Below are 20,781 nucleotides of genomic sequence, written 5' to 3' on the forward strand. Positions count from 1 at the left end.
CTTGCAACAAACAGTAGAGAGCAAAGGGAGGCACCTGTTCTCAGTGTGTAGTAGAGTGGCTGAGTCAGTTCATGAGTGTGGGAGAGGAGGGTGGAAAAGGAAGGATGAAGTCATTATTGCCAGACTGAGGATAGGACATACTTTTCTTAACCCTTTTTTAAAAGCACTGGTCTGGTGAGGAGAATTTAGTGTTGTGAAAAAAAAAGTAGGGGCGGCAATGCAACTAATAGGATGCAAGCTGCCGTTAAACCCCAACGAAGAAGAAGAAGAACAAACAGTAGTTTAGAGGACCCAGCCTTTTTGGAGTGCTCAAGAGTGCTAATTCTGCGGATTCTGTCGCTTTGCTGGGTGACTTCAATGCTCACTAGGGAAATGACAGTGAGACCTGGAAAAGCGTAATTAGGAGGAACGGGACTTAAGATTGTTTGTTATTTCTGGTGGAGGTTGAATATCTGAAACAATCTAGAAAATGATAAATAGCTCTGGAACATTTGATGACGGGGACATACAGGGGTGTAATTAGGGGTTGTGGCTTTTACCAAACCAGCTTGGGTGGAAGTCTCAAATGCTTCCTCTAATTATGAACACAAGAGACTTTGCTCGGGGCATCATTAGTGCAACTGATCGGATTGTGTAAAACATGCCTTACTACTTCAGGCTCACCTCAGCATTGTGTGAGTATCCCCTTTATTCAAAACTAATTGTGTTACTTTAAAAGGGTTTGCAGAAAGACTAATGTTAGACCGCTTCCAGATAAATTCAGCGCAACAACTGAGCACAACCGTGCATATATCATTCACGCTATCAAACCAGAATCTTGACAGATATGCTACACTTGGATCTCGACAAAAGAAAAGTGCTCACTAATACAAATTTAGACAGATTTTTTAACATTATTCTAGGGAGAAAATGTCTCTTTAGGATATGTAGAAAATGTCAGTTTGGTTTATTAAAAATATGAACAAAATAAAAGCAGTTTTGTTGTTCTTGTTGCTATTTTTTAGTGTCACCAAAACAAAACAAAAATGCTGTGTGTATCGCCGGATAAACATATTCTAAACTCGGAATAATCCACAATTGAAAAATGGACTCAGATCTTTGTGTATCCATCCATTCATTGTATCTAAACTGATGTTTGTTTTTCAGTGCTGATAGCTTCGTTTTTTCTCCTCACAGAAGGTAACTATCAAACTAACTCCATGTTCAACAACTGTAGCTCTTCTTTCCTGAAACAAGCTTTTCATACATTTATTTTAGTTGGAGCCATTATGGATGATGTACAGGAAGCAACCACCTGTGATACGAGCTCTTTGAACGTCCATCGCCTACAATGCTGTAAAACCCCCACCTTTGTCTTCAATAATGTCTCACAAGCCTAAGACTGAAATAGTCGAGCATTTTTACTTGTCAAAGAGAACCTCTCTTGTCATGTGACAGATTTCGGAGTCATCAGCGTCCAGGAGGCTTTATATGGGCGCTCAAACTCCTTAGTGTGCAGCGATAATATACCTGCAGGGCAGCTGGCCAACACGGCCTGCTCTCAGGACGACGTTTTGGAAGACATAAGCTTAAGGTACGGTATGCATTTTGCTTATTTGGTAAGTGTTATTTGAATGAATGAATGAATGTATGTATGTAAGCTGCTGCACCTGACATGGTAGAGTGGCCAACTGGCTAGCACATCTGCCTCAGTGCATATGCATGTACGTACATCACATGTCATGATTAAAGTAAAACTATTGTGACAGTTTTTATGTTTATTCTGCTGACTTTTATTTTTATGTCTGCAGATGCAATGGCAAAAAATCATGCGAAGTGAACACAGGGCTTTTCAACTCCCCTGATCCTTGTAGTGGCACCTCCAAATATTTGCAGACCAATTACACCTGCGTGGCTGCAAGTACGTTGCCTACATTGAAATTATAAAGAATAAATATTGTTTTATAGCTAATGTTTTTAATTTCCTTTCAACAGATGTTGTTGTGGCATGTGATGAGAATTTGGCGCATTTGTGTTGTGGTGAGATTAACAGTTTTTCATGCTGAATTCCTGTATGTTACATGCATTTTACATTGCAGTAAATTTTAGTTTATCTTGTGTTTATTATTATTGCTCTTCTTAAAAAAAAATTGTGTTGTGACTGGCCACATTTCCACCACCAGTTTCTTTCTCTCATCTTGATGCCAGATCAAGGAGAAGTCATCTCCGTGCGTGGTGCTGACTATGGACGCCGCGATTCGACCACGTGCTCATTTGAAATACCTGATGCCCAGACACAAAATGTTGAGTGCTTCAGCCCAAATGACATTGTCGCCACCAGGTATGCGAAATCAAAACCTAATCTCAGGAGACTTTAGCAAGGTTTTGGTATGGGAGGGAAGAGAAATCTTTACAAGTGTTATGTAAATTGAACATTCTAATGCAAGTGTGAAAGGTTGCTTGTTTACGTTTATCCTGCGATTGACTGTCAACAACTTCAAGGTGTACCTCATCTCGTCCAAGGTCATTGAAAGAAGTCGCTCTCAGAGGGAAAAAGTATTTTCTCCATGAAACTTTGCATGGGCCAAGGAAGATCCTTTTACAGTTGATCTAAAGGTGCACCCTGAACTAGTTGCCAGCCAATCGCACAAACCCAAACCCATGTTTCCTATTATTGGCAGGTGCGGTCATTTGGTAATGCACATTACTGCCTGCTGCAGGAGTGTGCTTGAACTGGAATATCTCATCAAACATCTGTGACTGACATTGTGATTAGGTCGTTAGTTTGAACTACAATATTAACGCCTGGGCTTCTCAAAGTTACAGTTTAGAATTATTCGATGACATCATCAACACACTTGTATTTTTAGAACTGTAATACGCCAATTTCTTCTGCATCCATAGTTGCAATGGGATGAGAGAATGTACAATTGCAGTTACCACTGACCTGTTTGGAGATCCCTGTGGAGACACTTACAAGTACTTGGAGGTTGCTTACACATGTCAAAGTAAGTCACTCTTTTTAGCAGCTCCAAATATTTTTTTGCCCTTGGAAAGGAAAAAAATGCCATACTTATATTAAAAAAAAAAGAGATTTGAGTTCAATATTATTCAACTACCTTAGCAAATCATATTTACTGTACTGAGTGGCGATGCCTTTAGTTGTAATGTAGCACTGTACAGTACTTGAGCGGCCATGTAGAGAACGTTTGTATATCTTGCAAATAAAAATGGGGAGGCTCAAAGATTTTATAATAATATATCATAATTCTTTGAGTTTTTTTTCAAAAGGTTTTGTCTTTATTTTATATATGCATCAACTCATTCGAAAGAGGAACAGAGAAAGAATGAATTCTAAAACTTGACAATATTAGATATTAAATGAGTGACAATTTTGTGTGTGTTTTTTTGCAGAAACTTAAATAGATAAAGGTCACCTGTAACTTCCATCATGTACGGAATTGACTTACCATCAGCACAAATGAGATATGCCCCTGACTGTATGTCTTCATGAAACATCAATAAAATCTGAGGAGATGGAAATGCTGTATTGTATTCCAATCATTTTGTAGCCCCATAATTGTTTGGCTTGACAGTTTGTTCATTATTTGTCTGTGTTGGAAAAAAGAAGAATTAAAGAGTATTAGTAATGTTTAAAAAAGGTGATTGTGTTGTATTGGAAAAAAAAAACTTTGTAAATTGTTGATTTCTTTTGAATTCAATTAATTTACTTATATGAACAAAGGGTTTTTTTCTTTTCTCGTAATCACTTTTTCATCTTGAATAATAGATAGCATTTTGATGACACCCATCAATGATCCAAACCGAACCGCTTAGCCTCATGGAGGTCACAAAAGTCAAAGTCTGCTTTATTGTCAATTTCTTCACGTCAAGACACACAAAGAGATCAAAATTGCGTTTCCTACTATTCCACGGTGACAAGACATATTACATATTATATATCCATCCATTCTCTGTACCGCTTTGTCCCCATGGGGGTCGCGGGCGTGCTGGAGCCTATCCCAGTGGTCATTGGGCAGTAGGCGGGGGACACCCTGATCCGGTTGCCAGCCAATCGCAGGGCACACAGAGACGAACAACCATCCGTACTCGCACTCACACCTAGGGGCAATTTGGAGCGCTCAATCGGCCAAGTAACACAGGTGTCCTAAGGCGAGCTCAGGGAGGACAGAAACCTCCCGCGGAGCAGAAGGGCAAAAGCTCGCTTGATCTTGATTTATCAGTTCAAGCACACTCCTGCAGCAGGCAGTAATGTGCATGACCAAAATGCATATTTTGGTAATTATACGCATCATCAATTTATATATATATATATATATATATATATATATATCCTCCGTTCGGAGTGGAGTAGTTCAAACAGACTGTAACCTGGGTGAGAAGGGTCTGTAGAGATGTTGCTTGCACGTTTCCTGGTCCTGGACAGGTACAAGTCTTGGCTAGATGGGAGGTTGATTCGAATGATCTGTTCTGCAATCCTGATTGTCCGTTGCAGTCTGTACTTGTCTTGTTTGGAGGCCGATCCAAACCAGACAGTGATGGAGGTGCAGAGGACAGACTGGATGATGGCAGTGTAGAAGGTCTTCAGCAGCTCCCTCGCCAGGTTGAACTTCTTGAGCTGTCTCAGGAAGTACAGCCTCTGCTGGGCCTTCTTCCGGACAGAGTCTATGCGGCCGGTCCATTTCAGGTCCCACGAGATTGTGGTACCCAGGAACTTGAAGGTGTCTGAGGAGAGTATAGTATTACTGCGGCTCGTGAGGGGTGAAAGTGGTGAAGGGTCTCGCCTGAAGTCCACTGCCATCTCCACGGTCTTGAGCGGGTTCAGCTCCAGGTGGTTTTGGCTGCACCAGTGGACCAGCCGCTCCACCTCCTGTCTGTACACAGTCTCATCATGTTGTCTATATTACCGCAATTATATGGTTGCTTTTTCCCAGATAATATTGTCAATAGCACGCACCATGAATAAAAACAATTATGCAAACAATCCGCGTGATTGAAATTTGTATCGGAATCGGCCAATCTTATTTATGGATGATTGGTATCGGTGGCACAAAACCATGATCGGAACATCCCTACCTCTTCCTAAAACGGAACATAAGATGTACATAGACCCAAAACCCAGATCGGAACATCCCTACCTCTTACTAAAATGGACCATAAGATGTACATATACGCAGAAATGTAACAACCTTATGATGTGCGTTTTCAATTTTTTTAAGAGCCTTTGTCTTGGAGGTCAGGCCAAAGATAAAAAAAAAATGTGTTCATAATCAGTTAACTTTATGAAACTAAAGTGAGTCTGTGTCTAATACATGAGCTTTTAGGGTTTAAACATATTTTGGTAAGACCATTGTCAACATCATCTGTAACCCAACTGTCTTTTCGCATTGAAATTGTAGCCCATCTAATCCCCATGCCATGTAGCGCAGGCCCCAGATTCATTTATATTCGTTTTGTTGAGTTTCAAATTAAATGTGCCCCAATTAAAAAAAAATAAAATAAAAGTAAATCGACAGACAATGAGATACGTATCAGAGCACAGCAATGTCAGACAGGTCAAAAAGAAATCCATGACATCAAGAAGGGCAGGCCTCCCTTGCCAAATTGAGGTCAGTGTGCTTGATTCACTACTGCTTCTGCCCAAAGACAACAAAGACTTTTGAAGAAGAAGAAAGAAGAAAAATATCTGGATTATTCCCAAGATTATATTGTGGATTGAGAAGTGAAAAGATGCACTTTTTTTGTAAACTGTTCGTCATGTCACAGCTGGCATAGAAGTAACACAGCAATTCAGAAAAAGAACACTGGACCAAGAATGAAACATGTTGATGGTCGGGAACTCCTTTGCTAATTCAGGACCTGAACGACTTACTGCAATTGATGGACTCATGAATTCTGCTCTATTCTGCTCTAGAGAATCCTAAGGGAGATTGTTTGGCCATCAGTTTGTGTCGTCAAGTTGAACCGCACTTGAGTTCTTCAGGAAGTCACAGAAGCTTGTAACTCTCAAATGAAACCAAACAACCTTACCATCATACATTAATTAAACGTCCATTCATCATGAGGGTGGCAGGTGCGCTGGAACCTACCCCAGTTGACTTCAGGGAGTTGGCGAGGCACACCCTGAACTGTTTGCCAGTTAATCACAGGGCAATTATTCAATTAGAAAATTCCTTCCAAGATATTAGTCAAGTCAAGTCAAGTCAAGTTTGTATATAGCCCTAAATCACAAGCAGTCTCAAAGGGCTCTGTCCTCTGCATTTAACACATCCCCATGTGATTTTGATCCATCCCCTGGGGGAGAGGGGAGCAGTGAGCAGCAGCGGCGCCGCGCTCGGGAATCATTTTTGGTGATCTAACCCCCCAATTCCAACCCTTAATGCTGAGTGCCAAGCAGGGAGGCAATGGGTTCCATTTTTATAGTCTTTGGTATGACCCGGCCGGGGTTTGAACCCACAACCTTCCAGTCTCAGGGCGGACACTCTACTACTAGGCCACTGAGCTGGTCAAGTCACGATCCAGCTTCACATTATTTTGTCTGGTTTCCACCAATAAACGCATGTTTTTAGACACAATTCATACAATTCCATCCATTTTCATTGGAGGTGCTGGAGCCTATCCCAGGTGACATCTGGTCACCAGACAGTCGCAGGGCACATATAAAGATGACCAACCAGCCACACCCACATGCACACTGTCACTGAACGGGAATGAACCCCATGCTCGCTACACCCAAGTCAGGCGTGTACCTCTATTTAAAATCTATCATATATATCTATTATCCATCCATTTTCTATACAGCTTGTCCCCACGGGGGTCGCGGTGGTGTTGGAGCCTATGCCAGCAGTCATCGGGCAGTAGGCAGGGGACACCCTGAACCGGTTGCCCGCCAATCGCAGGGCACACAGAGGCCAACAATCATTCGCTAGTGCACTCACACCAAGGGACAATTTGGAGTGCTCAATCGGCCTACCAAGCATGTTTTTGCGATGTGGGAGGAAACCGGAGTGCCTGGAGAAAACCCACGGGGGCACGGGGAAAACATGCAAACGCCACACAGGGAGGGCCGAACTGATATGTGAGGCAGACGTGCTAACCAGTGCTCCACTGAGCCGCCTATTTAGAACATGTTTTTTTTATTTTTATTTGAAACCATCAATGAAGGTAATTAAACTGTTTAAACAGTTACAGCTTACTGGTGGGATGTATAAAAATGAATAAAGATAAATCAAAATAAAATCCCATGACAAGCCTATGGCATTTCTACTGTCAGAATAGAAACCAAAATAGCCTGGACCTGTTTTTGTCACACGCAACACAGATTCCCTCCCTATGTGCAATCCAATACAACACACCAACTTCTGCATTCCGTTTTTGCATTCTACTAGTTTACATTACCGGTTGCTATGTTGTCTGTTTTGTTTGCTTGTTAATCACCAGTTTATTACATTAGCTGCTGTCTGAACTGTCTAAAACTTCTTTGGAGTCTTGAGATATTACATGATACAATTCCATCCATTTATCAACTCCCACTTAACTGGGGCAGGGACATGGAGGAAGCATCTTCAGCAGGGAAGCCCAAACCTCTCTTCCCAGTCATTTCTTCCACGTCTTCTGGAGGGATCCCAACGCGTTCCCAGTCCAGCCGAGAGACATGGTCTCTCCAGCATGTCCTGGGTCGTCCCCAGGGTTTCCAACTGGTGGGACCTACCTCAAACACCTCACCACGGAAGTGTCTTGGTGGCATCCTAATGAAATGTCCAAGCCACCTCATCTGGCTCCTTTTAATGACTCAAAGTCCCTCCCAAATGACCGAGCTTCTCACCCTTATCTATAAAGCAGACCCCAGACACCCTGCGGAGAAAAACTTATTTTGGCCAATCTTGTTCTTTCTGTCACAAGCCATAGCTCGCGACCATAGGTGGAGGTAGGAGCGAAGATCGACTACTAAATTGAGAGCTTTGCCTTTCGCTCCTTCTTCACGACGACAGACCAGTACAGGGACGACATCACAGCACTGATCCATCTGTTGATCTCAAGCTTTATCCTCCCCTCACTCAAGAACATGACCCCAAAATAATTGCACTTCTCCATTTGGGGCATGATCTCATCCTCGACCCCAAGATACTTGACCTTCTTTCTCTACTTGGGGCAGGATCTCATCCTTGACCCGAAGAGGGCATGCCACCCTTTTCTGACTGAGGACCATGATCTAGATTTGGAAGTCCATGACTTGAAAGAGCCAACAGTGCCAGATCATCTGCAAAAAGTAGGAATGCAATACTGAGGCCGCCAAAACACCACTCAGATTTGCATCGGAGGGCGGATGGCAATGACATTACATTACAATTTTAGTTTCCTTTAGGAATTAGTATTTCAAACAGAAAATGAGACAAGACAATCTTAAAAAGATTTAAGTGTCAATCACAATATAATTAAAACAACAGAATTAAAATAGCAAGTCTTATGCAGGCCTGCACATGTGAAACTGTAGAAGAGATCTGCCACCTTTCACTGAAGAAATCAAATCGACTCCAGAGCAACACATGCCGTCATTATAATATCAGGTGTTCCAGTAAAATATTGTGCATGGGATGAAATCATTGTGCAAGATTTCCTAGACTAAGACTTTACACAGGGTGGGTCAATGGTGCACTGGTTAGCATGTCCGTCTCACAGTTAGGAGGGTTCTGGTTCGATTCCACCTCCGACCCTCCCTGTGTGAAGTTTGCATGTTCTCCCCGTGCCCGCTTGGGTTTTCTCCGGGCACTTCTGTTTCCTCCCACATCCCGAAAACATGCTTGTTAGGCCAATTGAGCACTCCAAATTGCCCCTCGGTGTGAGTGCGAGTGTGAATGGTTGTTCGTCTCTGTGTGCACTCTGATTGGCTGGCAACCAGATCAGGGTGTCCCCCGCTTACTGCCTGATGACTGCTGGGATAGGCTCCAGCACGCCTACGACCCCCGTGGGGACAAGCGGTATAGAAAATAAATGGATGGATGGATGGATGGATGGATGGATGGATGGATGGATGGATGAAGACTTTACACAACATCATGCATTTCAAGGTCACACAATTATTAAATTATTAAAATAAGTATTAAATTAGGTGCATTTAAGATTATTCAATGTTATTACTGGTAGGGGTTGAATACCTTTAAGCAATAGCTCTAACATTTGATGACAGAAACAAATAGGGTTGTAATTAGGGGGTGTGGCTTTTACCAAACCAGCTTGGGTGGAAGCCTCAAATGCTTCCTCTAATAATGAATACAAGAGACTTTGCTCTGGGCATCATTAGTGCTACTGATCGGATTGTGTAAAACATGCCTTACTACTTCAGGCTCACCTCAGCATTGTGTGAGTATCCCCTTTATTCAAAACTAATTTTGTTACTTTAAAAGGGTTTGCAGAAAGACTGATGTTGGAGTGCTTCTTGAGAAATTCAGTGCAACAACTGAGCACACTCGTGCAAATATCATTCACGCTGTTGAACCAGAATCTTGATAGATATGCGACATTTGGATCTCGGCAAAGGAATAGTGCTCACTAATGCAAATTTAAACAGATTTTTGAACACTATTCTAGGAAAAAGTAAAACCATCTCTTTAGGATATGTGGAAATTGTCAGTTTGGTTTATTAAAAATGTTAACAAAAACTAAAGCACTGTTTTGTTTTGTTTTTTTATTTAGGGTCACCAAGTGTAGTAAAACAAAAAGCTATGCGTGTCTCGCCAGATGAACATATTCTAAACTAAGAATAATCCACAATTGAATAATGGACTCAGGTCTTTGTGTAGCCATCCATTTACTGTATCTAAACTGATGTTTGTTTTCCAGTGCTTACAGCTTCGTTTTTTCTCCTCACAGAAGGTGACTATTAAACTCTATGTTCAACAACTGTAGCTCCCCTTACCCCAAACAAGATTTTCATACATTTATTTTGGTCTGCACAGTTAATGGTTCTTCTCCAAGGCAAGTGACAACCTGTGATACGAGCTCTTCGAACGTCCATCGCCTACAATGCTGTAAAACTCCGCCCTTGTCTTCAATAATGTCTCATACACCTAAAATCTTCACGGATTGAAATAATCTACCATTTATACTTGTCAAAGAGAACATCTCTTGTCATGTGACAGATTACGGAGTCATCAGCGTCAAGGAGGCTTTATATGGGCGCTCAAACTCATTTGTGTGCAGTGATGGCATACCTGCAGGGCAGCTGGCTGACACGGCCTGCTCTCAGGATGACGTTTTGGAAGACATAAGCTTAAGGTACGGTATGCATTTTGCTTATTTGGTAAGTGTTATTTGAATGAATGAATGAATGAATGAATGTATGTAAACTGCTGCACCTGACATGGTAGAGTGGCCGACTGGCTAGCACATCTGCCTCAGTGCATATGCATGTAGGTACATCACATGTCATGATTAAAGTAAAACTATTGTGACAGTTTTTATGTTTATTCTGCTGACTTTTATTTTTATGTCTGCAGATGCAATGGCAAAAAATTATGCGAAGTGAACACAGGGCTTTTCAACTCCCCTGATCCTTGTGGTGGCACCGCCAAATATTTGCAGACCAATTTCACTTGCGTGCCTGCAAGTACGTTGCTAGCGTTGAAATTAGAAAGGATGCATATCGTTTTATATCTAATGTTTTTAATTTACTTTCAACAGTTGTTGTCGTGGCGTGTGAGGGGAGTTTGGCGCGTTTGGTTTGTGGTGAGATTAACCATTTTAATGATGAATTCCTGTATGTTACAAGCATTATACATTGCAGTAAATTTTGTCTTGTGTTTATTGTTATTGCTTTTCTTAAAAACATTTGTATTGTGACTGCCCACATTTCCACCACCAATGTTCTTTCTCTCATCTTGATGCCAGATGAAAAACAAGTCATATCCGTGCTGGGTGCCGAGTTTGGACGCCGCGATCAGACCACGTGCACATTTGAAAGGCCTCAGGGACAGTTAATAAATGATGAGTGCTTCAATCCAACTGACATTCTGGCCACCAGGTAAATGATGCCACACTTGGGAACAAATCACAGCCTCATCCGAAAGGAATTTCACAAGGTTTTGGAATGGGTGGAAAGCACTGCAAACCATGTGTCTGTCTGTGCTTATAGTTCAGACTAGGCTTAATGTGTGTTAGTTCGGAAAATGGCCCCACCCAGTTCAAATCTCATTTTAAGCCGTCCTGTGTGCCATTTTTTGCTCCCGTGTGATGTTTCTCTGAGCACTCCAGCTTCCTCTCGCATGCTTATTAGAAAAACTGAACATTCAAATGCAAGTGTGAAAAGTTGCTTTTTTTACATTTATCCTGCGATTGACTGTCAACAACTTCAAGGTGTATCCCATCTCGTCCAAGGTCATTGAAAGAAGTCGCTCTCACGGGGAAAAAGTATTTTCTTCATGAAACTTTGCATGGGCCAAGGAAGATCCTTTTACAGTTGATCTAAAGGTGCCCCCTGAACTAGTTGCCAGCCAATCGCACAAATCCAAAGTCATGTTTCCTATTAGTGGCAGGTGCGGTCATTTGGGAACAAGAATATCTTATCAAATGTGTCCGACTGACATCATGATAAGGTTGTTTGAATGACAATGTTAACGCCTGGGCGTTTGAAAAGTTACAGTTTTTAAATTATTCAATGACTTCATTAAAACTGTTGCAGTATTATTAGTACAGTATTAAAAGAATTTCTTCTGCATCCATAGTTGCAACGGGACCAGCAGCTGTACAATTTTTGCTTCCAATTCTGTTTTTGGAGATCCCTGTAGTGGCACTTACAAGTACTTGGAGGTTTCTTACAGATGTATATGTAAGTAATCACTACTTTAGCAACTCCAGATAAGTTTTGCAGTAGTAAAGGAAAACAATGCCATAGTTTTAAATATTCTTTTAGATTCTTAAAGCAGCATTTTATTCATGAATCAAGTCATCCAATAGAAACAAACAAAAATCATAAAAATCTCAACACAACGTGCTTCCATTAACGGACTGTTTTTTTTTTTTTTTTGCAGATCCTACCACCAACAGGTATTCTGCCCCTTGCTGTCACCTCTAAATTCCATCACATACGGAATTGACTTACCATCAGTGCAAATGAGCTCTGCGCTTTACTGTGTGCCTTCATGAAATATATCAATAAAATTGGGGGAGATGGAACTGCTTTATTGTATTGCGTTCATTTCAATGCAAAGAGTTCAAGGACAGTCGAGTTACAGAACAAAGTTGAGCCCGTGTAATCTTACCAAAACATATTTGAACCCTAAAATATAGTGTCAAACCCAAGGCCAGATGCGGCCTGCCATATCATTTGTGGCCCGCGAAGACGGACTTTGCTTTGACTTTGTGTCATTACTAAAATTACAAATTGTCTTCACTTTAAAAAAAAATTGAGATATTGCTTGCAATTTGTCTTTTTAAAATATTCGAACAGTTATTACTAGTCTCTGATTTCAAAACTAGTTCTTCCACACTTTTTTGTAGCTTATCTAGAAGACATTGACAATCATAATAAATAAACTTTTTTAGAATTGGTTTTAGACCCTGAGCCGATCTGAACACCCGGGTAGATGTGGTACCTACACTGGTGTCACCTGGAGAGCTATGCCTCCTCCACACAGAGAGGGAAAGGGAAGACTACTTGAGACAGATCCTACCACTAACAGGTATTCTGCCTCTTGCTGTCACCTGTAAATTCCATCACATACGGAATTGACTTACCATCAGTGCAAATGAGCTCTGCCCTTTACTGTGTCTTCATGAAATATATCAATAAAATTTGGGGAGCTGGAACTGCTTTATTGTATTCCATTCATTTCAATGCAAAAGGTTCAAGGGCAGTCAAGTTACAGAACAAAGGTGAGCCAGTGTAATCTTACCAAACTTTGTTTAAACCCTAAAAGCTCAGGTTCACTTTAGTTTCCTTAAGTTAACTTGGAATGAGTCGGGTGCATAGTGAGCTGGGCGGCGGCCAAAGGCGGGGACCTTGGCGGTCCGATCCCCGGCTGCAGAGGCTGGCTCTAGGGACATGGAATGTCACCTCTCTGGCTGGAAAGGAGCCCGAGCTGGTGTGTGAGGCAGAAAGTCTAGACATAGTCGGACTTGCCTCCACACATAGTTTGGGCTCTGGTACAAGCCCTCTCGAGAGGGGCTGGACTCTCTTCCACTCTGGAGTTGCCCACGGTGAGAGGCGTCGAGCAGGTGTTGGCATACTTATTGCCCCCCGGCTGGGCGCCTGCACATTGGGGTTCACCCCGGTGAGCGAGAGGGTAGCCTCCCTCCGCCTTCGGGTGGGGGGACGGGTCCTGACTGTTGTTTGTGTCTATGCACCGAACGGCAGCTCAGAGTACCCACCCTTCTTAGAGTCCCTGGAGGAAGTGCTGGAGAGCTGAAGTTCTGGGGACTCCATCGTTCTACTGGGTGACTTCAATGCTCACGTGGGCAATGACAGTGAGACCTGGAAGGGCGTGGTTGGGAGGAACGGCCCCCCCGATCTGAACCCGAGCGGTGTTCTATTATTGGACTTCTGTGCTCGACACGGATTTTCTATAATGAACACCATGTTCAAGCATAAGGGTGTCCATGTGTGCTCTTGGCACCAGGACACCCTAGGCCGCAGTTCGTTGATCGACCTTGTAGTCGTGTCATCGGATTTGCAGCCGCATGTTTTGGACACTCGGGTGAAGAGAGGGGCGGAGCTGTCAACTGATCACCACCTGGTGGTGGGTTGGCTCCGATGGTGGGGGAAGATGCCGGTCCGACCTGGCAGACCCAAACGCTCTGTGAGGGTCTGCTGGGAACGTCTGGCAGAATCCCCTGTCAGGAAGAGCTTCAACTCCCACCTCCGGCAGAGCTTTTCCCACGTCCTGGGGGAGGCGGGGGATATTGAGTCCGAGTGGACCTTGTTCCGCGCCTCCATTGTTGAGGCAGCCGACCGGAGCTGTGGCCGTAAGGTTGTTGGTGCCTGTCGTGGCGGCAATCCCCGAACCCGCTGGTGGACACCGGCGGTAAGGGATGCCGTCAAGCTGAAGAAGGAGTCCTATAGGGCCTTTTTGGCCTGCGGGACTCGGGAGGCAGCTGACAGGTCCCCGGATGGCCAAGCGGAACGCGGCTTCGGCGGTTGCTGAGGCAAAAACCCGGGCGTGGGAGGAGTTTGGCGAGGCCATGGAGAATGACTTCCGGACGGCTTTGAGGAAATTCTGGTCCACCATCCGGCGTCTCAGGAGGGGGAAGCAGTGCACGGTCAACACTGTTTACAGTGGAGATGGTGTGCTGCTGACCTCGACTCGGGATGTCGTGAGTCGGTGGGGGGAATACTTCGAAGACCTCTTCAATTCCAACACGCCTTCCATTGTGAAAGCAGGGCCTGAGGACTCTGAGGCGGACTCTCCAATCTCGGAGGTCGAAGTCACTGAGGTTAAAAAACTCCTTGGTGGCAAGGCCCCGGGGGTGGATGAGATCCGCCCGGAGTTCTTAAAGGCTCTGGATGTTGTGGGGCTGTCATGGCTTACACACCTCTACACCATTGCGTGGACATCGGGGACGGTGCCTCTGGATTGGCAGACCGGGGTGGTGGTTCCCCTCTTTAAGAAGGGGGACCGGAGGGTGTGTTCCAATTACAGGGGAATCACACTCCTCAGCCTCCCTGGTAAGGTCTATTCAGGGGTGCTGGAGAGGAGGATCCGTTGGGAGGTCGAACCTCGGATTCAGGAGGAGCAGTGTGGCTTTCGTCCTGGCCGTGGAACAGTGGACCAGCTCTACACCCTCGGCAGGATCCTCGAGGGTGCGTGGGAGTTCGCCCAACCAGTCCACATGTGCTTTGTGGATTTGGACAAGGGGTTCGACCGTGTCCCTCGGGAGGTTCTCTGGAGGGTGCTTCGGGAGTACGGGGTGCCGAGCCAACTGATAAGGGCGGTTCGGTCCATGTATCACCGATGCCAGAGTTTGGTCCGCATTTCCGGCAGTAAGTCGGATTCGTTCCCAGTGAGGGTTGGACTCCGCCAAGGCTGCCCTTTGTCACCGATTCTGTTCATAATTTTTATGGACAGAATTTCTAGGCGCAGCCGAGGCGTTGAGGGGGTCCGGTTTGGGGACCTCAGCATTGCGTCACTGCTTTTTGCAGATGACGTGGTGCTGTTGGCTTCTTCAGTCCGTGATCTCCAGCTCTCACTGGAGCGGTTCGCAGCCGAGTGTGAAGCGGTCGGGATGCGGGTCAGCACCTCCAAATCCGAGTCCATGGTCCTCGGTCGGATAAGGGTGGAATGCCCTCTCCGGATCGGGGATGAGATCCTGCCCCAAGTGGAGGAGTTCAAGTATCTTGGGGTCTTGTTCACGAGTGAGGGCAGGATGGAGCGCGAGATCGACAGGCGGATCGGTGCAGCGTCGGCAGTAATGCGGACTCTGTACCGGTCCGTCGTGGTGAAGAGAGAGCTGAGCCAAATGGCAAAGCTCTCGATTTACCGGTCGATCTACGCTCCTAACCTCACCTATGGTCACGAGCTATGGGTCGTGACCGAAAGAACGAGATCCAGGATACAAGCGGCTGAAATGAGTTTCCTCCGCAGGGTGTCCGGGCTCTCCCTTAGAGATAGGGTGAGAAGCTCGGTCATCCGGGAGAGACTCGGAGTAGAGCTGCTGCTCCTCCACGTTGAGAGGAGCCAGATGAGGTGGCTCGGGCATCTCATCAGGATGCCTCCTGGACGCCTCTCCGGGGAAGTGTTCCGGGCATGTCCCACCGGGACCCCGGGGACGACCCAGGACACGCTGGAGAGACTACGTCTCTCGGCTGGCCTGGGAACGCCTTGGGATCCCCCGGGATGAGCTGGAGGAAGTGGCTGGGGAGAGGGAGGTCTGGGAGTCCCTCCTAAAGCTGCTGCCCCCGCGACCCGACCCCGGATGAGCGGAAGAAGATGATGAAGATGAATGAAACTTGGAATGAACACTTTATTTTGGCCTCACCGTTATGGCAAAGGCGCTTAAAAAAATAGAGAACTTGTCATAAGGTAACTTTTTTGGGATATCTTTCTAGGTAGGGATGTTCCGATTAGAAAAGAAATAAACATGAATTTTTTCCCCCAAGAGTATACAAAAACTTTTAACGAATGAATGCAAAACTGCTGGTGGCACAAGATGCAACTACTCTGTCAAAACCTTAACTGAACCCTTTGGCAGCTTCTAGTGACAGTCCTTAACGGACCCAAAATAATCAGCAGTCTCAGACAATAGTGCAGAAAGACAACATAAATAACATGCCACCAACATTTCATTGTTCACAATATTACGAAGTGAAAAAAAATATTACGTCACTGCCATATGAAGTGCATAAACTTACCCCTTGGAGATTATGTATACGTAGAAGATAACTGTCAGCAGCACAAATACCCAATGTTAGGATACGGATTTTTAGCTATTGATCTGACTCCAAATTGCGATCAACACTTAACACAAGTTGCTATGTCCCAATCCACACACTGGCGCACCTAACAACGTTGCGAGTTCGTTCTGTCAAAGAGAAGACCAGTAGATCAATCAGATCAAATTTACCAATTGTTTATTCCTAACAAAGCGCACTAATACAGGCCTGGGTCCCGGTTCCCTCACACTAAAACTCGTGCGTTTTTGTGACCACCAAAAGACGACACATTCTTCCGGGTTGCCCAGTTTTAAAGAAACACAATATGAATATTAAAGCATGCAAAACATTGTGTGATGATTGGTCGATGATGATTTCCTCCCCGTCGAGGTGTCATCACTCTGGTCAGGCGGTTGGATTTTTCCCGCTAAGCCCAACCACCTGGACGTTTAGTTGTTCTTTGTTCCTTGTTCCTCACCGACCTCGAGGGGTTATCGTTCGGTACTCCCTTCGTCCGGTACTCCCTGTCAGGGCCTGTTTTACAACAATTCGCAGAAAACAAGTTCATGCAGTGTGCCTGCACATTCCTCAACCCCCACCAATCCACACGAGCACTCCAATACTAGATATTATATATATTTATATATTATATATATATTATATATATATTTATATTATGTTTAACACAACCTTAAAAAATATGTTTGCAAACTGCTGAAAGCACATTTCCCTTTACCAATGACAGTTTGTTTCAGACTTTGGCATATTTGAGCTATTCCACCTTGTGCTAAAGGACAAGTCACAGCTTTGATAAAATTTTCTAATCATGGTTCTTCATAGAAATTGGCTGATAGTGTAAATTTGTGAGCCACAACTCAAGAAAAAAATATATATATTTAACTTGTGCATGTCTAAACCTTCAATCCAAATCTTTCAGGCATCATTTGAAGAAATTTATTTTCTTTCAAATGCAAGTCCAAAATTGTTCAGTCAGCAGTAAATTGCAATGACACTGTTGTTCAACTGACAACAAATGGCAGCACTTTGGCTAATCGCAGGATCTGCAAAACAGGCAGTCAATTATTTCAAGCTAAGGCGCACACGCACACGCGCGCGCGCACACGCACACGCGCGCACGCGCACACACACGCGCGCACACGCACACGCGCGCACGCGCACACACACGCACACGCGCACACACGCGCACACGAACACGCGCACGCGCACACACGCACACGCACACACGCTTACGCACACACGCACACGCACACACGCACACACGCACACGCACACGCACACACACACCTATCATCAATGTTCTGAGAAAACAAAGAAGCTAAACCTTGACTATTCTGTCTTTTCCAGTTTTTGCATTATTATTGCCTTTCCAAAACATCGTTCACACAACCCAGTCTGCAGCACTTGTACATGGTGAGGTGAGGATCACTCCAATTTATAGTGGCTCCACGGCTTCCAGCCAATCTGCTAATCAATAGCCACTCCAATGGTTGAATCAATCAACTCAACATCCCCTCATCTGAAAAAAAAATAAAAAATCTTTCTGCACACCAGGACATGACAAAACCTGTCAAAATAAAAAGTAAATGAAAGTGAAAAACCCCCATAAAAAAAACAGAATAAAAAGATACATTCAAAAAAATATATAAAATTGTGAACAAAAGTATTTACTACAAAATATAAATAAAAATAAATACAGAAATAAAAAACATTTTAAAAATTATAAATATCAAAATAAATGTGGAGATAAATCCACAAAATATATATACGTAGAATTAAATATTGGTGTATTTGTATTCTGGGGGCGGTGTGTGTGTGTTTGTGTACACAGGGCATGTGATGCGTCAGTGCAGTAGTGTTGGAGTAGTAGTGCCTGTAGTTTGTGCATGCTGTATGCTGCCTCTGCTTGCCACTTTTCTGCTTTCAACTACCGCCACCGGCTAGCCCTCTGTTTCCGGGGGTGAAAAGAGGAGCCGAGTGCATAAGCCTCCACCGCCGGTACACAGCCTCTCCATTGCCAAGACTTGCACACGCCTCCTCGTGGCCACACACGGTAACTGGCACCTTGCGGTCCCAGGCTAAGTTGTGCAGTCGGAGCAGCAGTGGGCCCCAGAGATGTGGCATGTAGGCCCACCGGTGTGGGACACGCCCTACTGCCCATCAGCCACTGTCCCTGCTGTGGGTAAACAGCCCCAGCTTTGGGTAAATAGTGAAGACCTCAACGGCGGACCAGGCGGAGGATGATGGCTGACCTAAGGGGAGGCGTCACAATGGCTGGGAAGGCGGATGAAGGCTGCAGCAGAAAAGGGTCACCGGTCGTCTTGGCCTCCTTGCCACTGGATTCTGACCCCAATCTGTCGAGGACAGTGTGGTGACTGTCTGTGCACCAGTCTCTCCACGTTAAACAAAGTCACGCACAGGCGTCTTTTTCAGGGAATCCATTTTACATCCCAGATTAAAGTCCTGTGGCGACCAGTAAGTGGCAACGGGGGCAGGATTGTGAAGTCTGGAAGCCCCTAGTCACAAGCTGGCACATCAGGCGGTGGATGTTAGATGATCGTTGGGCTCTTGGACCGAGGCAGAAAGAGCTCTTTGGTAGCTGCATCCACGACTGAGCAGCCCTTTTTAGGATTCACTCTGCTCACCCCTGACGGGGAAGGGGCTAGAAAAGATGCCCTAAACATAGCCTGCCTCAAACCTCCCGACTGGATTACCGCGTTCAGAGGGATCACCAATATGCGGTCAAAAACACAGAAACATGAATTTTGGAGCATGGAATGTGCGCACACTAATGGACAGTGTAACCAGAGATAGGCCGGAGAGGAGAACTGCCATCATTGCCATGGAACTGAGAAGATGCCTGCTCTTTCAGAAACCCAATGTGCAGAGGAAAGTCATCTGAAGGAAGAAAAGGGTGGATACACTTTCTTCTGGAAAGGAAAGGCCACAGATGAGCCTAGGATCCATGGGGTTGGCTTTGCCATCAAGAACCAACTGATCAGTCATCTCTCTGAACTCCCGGTGGGAATCAGTGAGCGCCTGATGACCCTCCGTCTGGTGCTGGCCAACAACCAGACGGCAACAGTTCTTAGTGCTTATGCGCCTACCCTCGTTTCCGATGAGGAAGGAAAAGAGGCCTTCTATGCCTGTTTGGATGAGGTATTGTCAAAAATCCCCAAGGAGGACAACATTATTATATTGGGAGATTTCAATGCCAGAGTGGGCCGTGACCACCACCTCTGGAAGGGCACCATTGGAAAGGAAGGCATTGGAAACATCAACTCCAACGGGGTTTTGCTTCTTAGCAAATGTGCTCAATACGACCTTACCATCACCAATACCATCTTTTGCCAGAAGAAAAAATTCAAGGCCTCATGGAGACACCCTCGCTCTAAACAATGGCATCTTATTGACTATGTCATTGTCAGAGCCAGGGATCAGCGCGACGTGAGCATCACAAAAGCCATGATAGATTCAGAGGCCTGCTGGACAGATCACCGCCTGATACGATCCACGATGTCCATCAGACTCAAGAGGAAGAGGAGACTGCAAAAGAAGCTGAGCCGGCCGAGACTAAACCTTGAGACCCTGAACAAAACTTCCGCCCTGCAGCTGTTTCAGACCTCTCTTGGAGAAAGCCTCAATCAGGAATACCCTGACGACATTGAAGAACACTGGAGCCTGCTCAAGTCTTCCATCCTTGATACCTGCAGTGCCACTCTCGGGCACAAGTCCAGAAAGCATCAGGACTGGTTTGATGAGAATGACACAGAGATAGAACAGCTCATCTCCAAGAAAAGGGAAACCGTTCGTGTCTGGCAAAATGACATCACCTGCAAAGCAAAGAGACAGGCTCACTCCAGAGCCAAGGCTGACGTCCAGAGCCGGGTGAGACAGATTAAAAACTCCTGGTGGACTGAAAGGGCACTGGAAATCCAGTTTGGCAGACTCTGGTGACACCAGAGGCTTTTTCAGCGCTACTAAGGCTGTCTACGGGCCAAGCCATCGCGGCCAAAACCCCCTACGCTCTAAAGACGGGCAGGAGCTGTTGAAGGGCAATGAGTCCATAAACAACCGGTGGAGAGAGAGCACTTTCAGGAACTCCTCAACCGTGACAGCACAATTCAGTCAGATCTTCTCAGTCATATCCCTCAGAGTCCCATCAGGACATGGGTGAACCTCCCACATTAGCAGAGGTCCAAGACGCCATCAGGAGCCTGAAGAACAACAAGGCCTCTGGGCCAGATGGGATCCCAGCCGAGGTCCTAAAGGAAGGTGGACCAGAGCTCCAGCGCCACCTCCATTCCCTCTTTTTGAAGGTCTGGGAAAAAGTACTCCCCTCGGAGCACAGGGACGCTCTGATAGTGCCCATCTTCAAGAAAGGGGACAAAGCGGATTGT

The 20,781-nt window shown here is 45.1% G+C and overlaps 2 protein-coding genes across 3 annotated transcripts; both read left to right on the top strand.

Annotated features, from left to right (window-relative positions):
- Window positions 1–181: 181 nt before the first annotated feature.
- LOC147061477 (L-rhamnose-binding lectin SML-like) lies at window positions 182–3,522 on the top strand. Its single transcript, XM_085907706.1, has 9 exons — window positions 182–674; window positions 1,147–1,179; window positions 1,258–1,335; window positions 1,438–1,573; window positions 1,791–1,900; window positions 1,975–2,019; window positions 2,188–2,320; window positions 2,884–2,987; window positions 3,394–3,522. Exons 1-9 carry the CDS (start codon window positions 641–643, stop codon window positions 3,399–3,401), a joined length of 681 nt encoding a protein of 226 aa, XP_085763832.1. The 5' UTR covers window positions 182–640; the 3' UTR covers window positions 3,402–3,522.
- A 5,723-nt stretch (window positions 3,523–9,245) lies between these two features.
- Window positions 9,246–12,189, top strand: LOC147061478 (L-rhamnose-binding lectin SML-like). 2 transcript variants are annotated; one of them, XM_085907535.1, is made up of 9 exons: window positions 9,246–9,360; window positions 9,841–9,873; window positions 9,957–10,028; window positions 10,140–10,275; window positions 10,497–10,606; window positions 10,681–10,725; window positions 10,888–11,020; window positions 11,721–11,824; window positions 12,027–12,189. In XM_085907535.1, exons 1-9 carry the CDS (start codon window positions 9,327–9,329, stop codon window positions 12,068–12,070), a joined length of 711 nt encoding a protein of 236 aa, XP_085763661.1. In that variant the 5' UTR covers window positions 9,246–9,326; the 3' UTR covers window positions 12,071–12,189. The 2 variants fall into 2 exon arrangements, with proteins under 2 accessions (XP_085763661.1, XP_085763671.1); XM_085907545.1 differs by lacking the exon at window positions 12,027–12,189 and having other exon boundaries at window positions 11,721–11,832.
- The last annotated feature ends 8,592 nt before the right edge of the window (window positions 12,190–20,781 follow it).

This window comes from Syngnathus leptorhynchus, chromosome 1 (assembly GCF_054491065.1).
Source record: "Syngnathus leptorhynchus isolate UIUO chromosome 1, UIUO_Slep, whole genome shotgun sequence".
In the NCBI taxonomy this organism is placed as follows: Eukaryota; Metazoa; Chordata; class Actinopteri; order Syngnathiformes; family Syngnathidae; genus Syngnathus; species Syngnathus leptorhynchus.

What these genes read in the sequence shown, in the direction of transcription:
- LOC147061477 (XM_085907706.1), top strand. Translation starts at nt 641, where the DNA reads ATGCCTTACTACTTCAGGCTCACCTCAGCATTGT. An exon ending in CAGGCTCACCTCAGCATTGT is followed by an intron (nt 675 to 1,146) that starts GTGAGTATCCCC and finishes TTTGTTTTTCAG; the next exon opens with TGCTGATAGCTTCGTTTTTT. An exon ending in TTTGGCGCATTTGTGTTGTG is followed by an intron (nt 2,020 to 2,187) that starts GTGAGATTAACA and finishes TCTTGATGCCAG; the next exon opens with ATCAAGGAGAAGTCATCTCC.
- LOC147061478 (XM_085907535.1), top strand. Translation starts at nt 9,327, where the DNA reads ATGCCTTACTACTTCAGGCTCACCTCAGCATTGT. An exon ending in TTTCACTTGCGTGCCTGCAA is followed by an intron (nt 10,607 to 10,680) that starts GTACGTTGCTAG and finishes TACTTTCAACAG; the next exon opens with TTGTTGTCGTGGCGTGTGAG. An exon ending in ACTGACATTCTGGCCACCAG is followed by an intron (nt 11,021 to 11,720) that starts GTAAATGATGCC and finishes CTGCATCCATAG; the next exon opens with TTGCAACGGGACCAGCAGCT.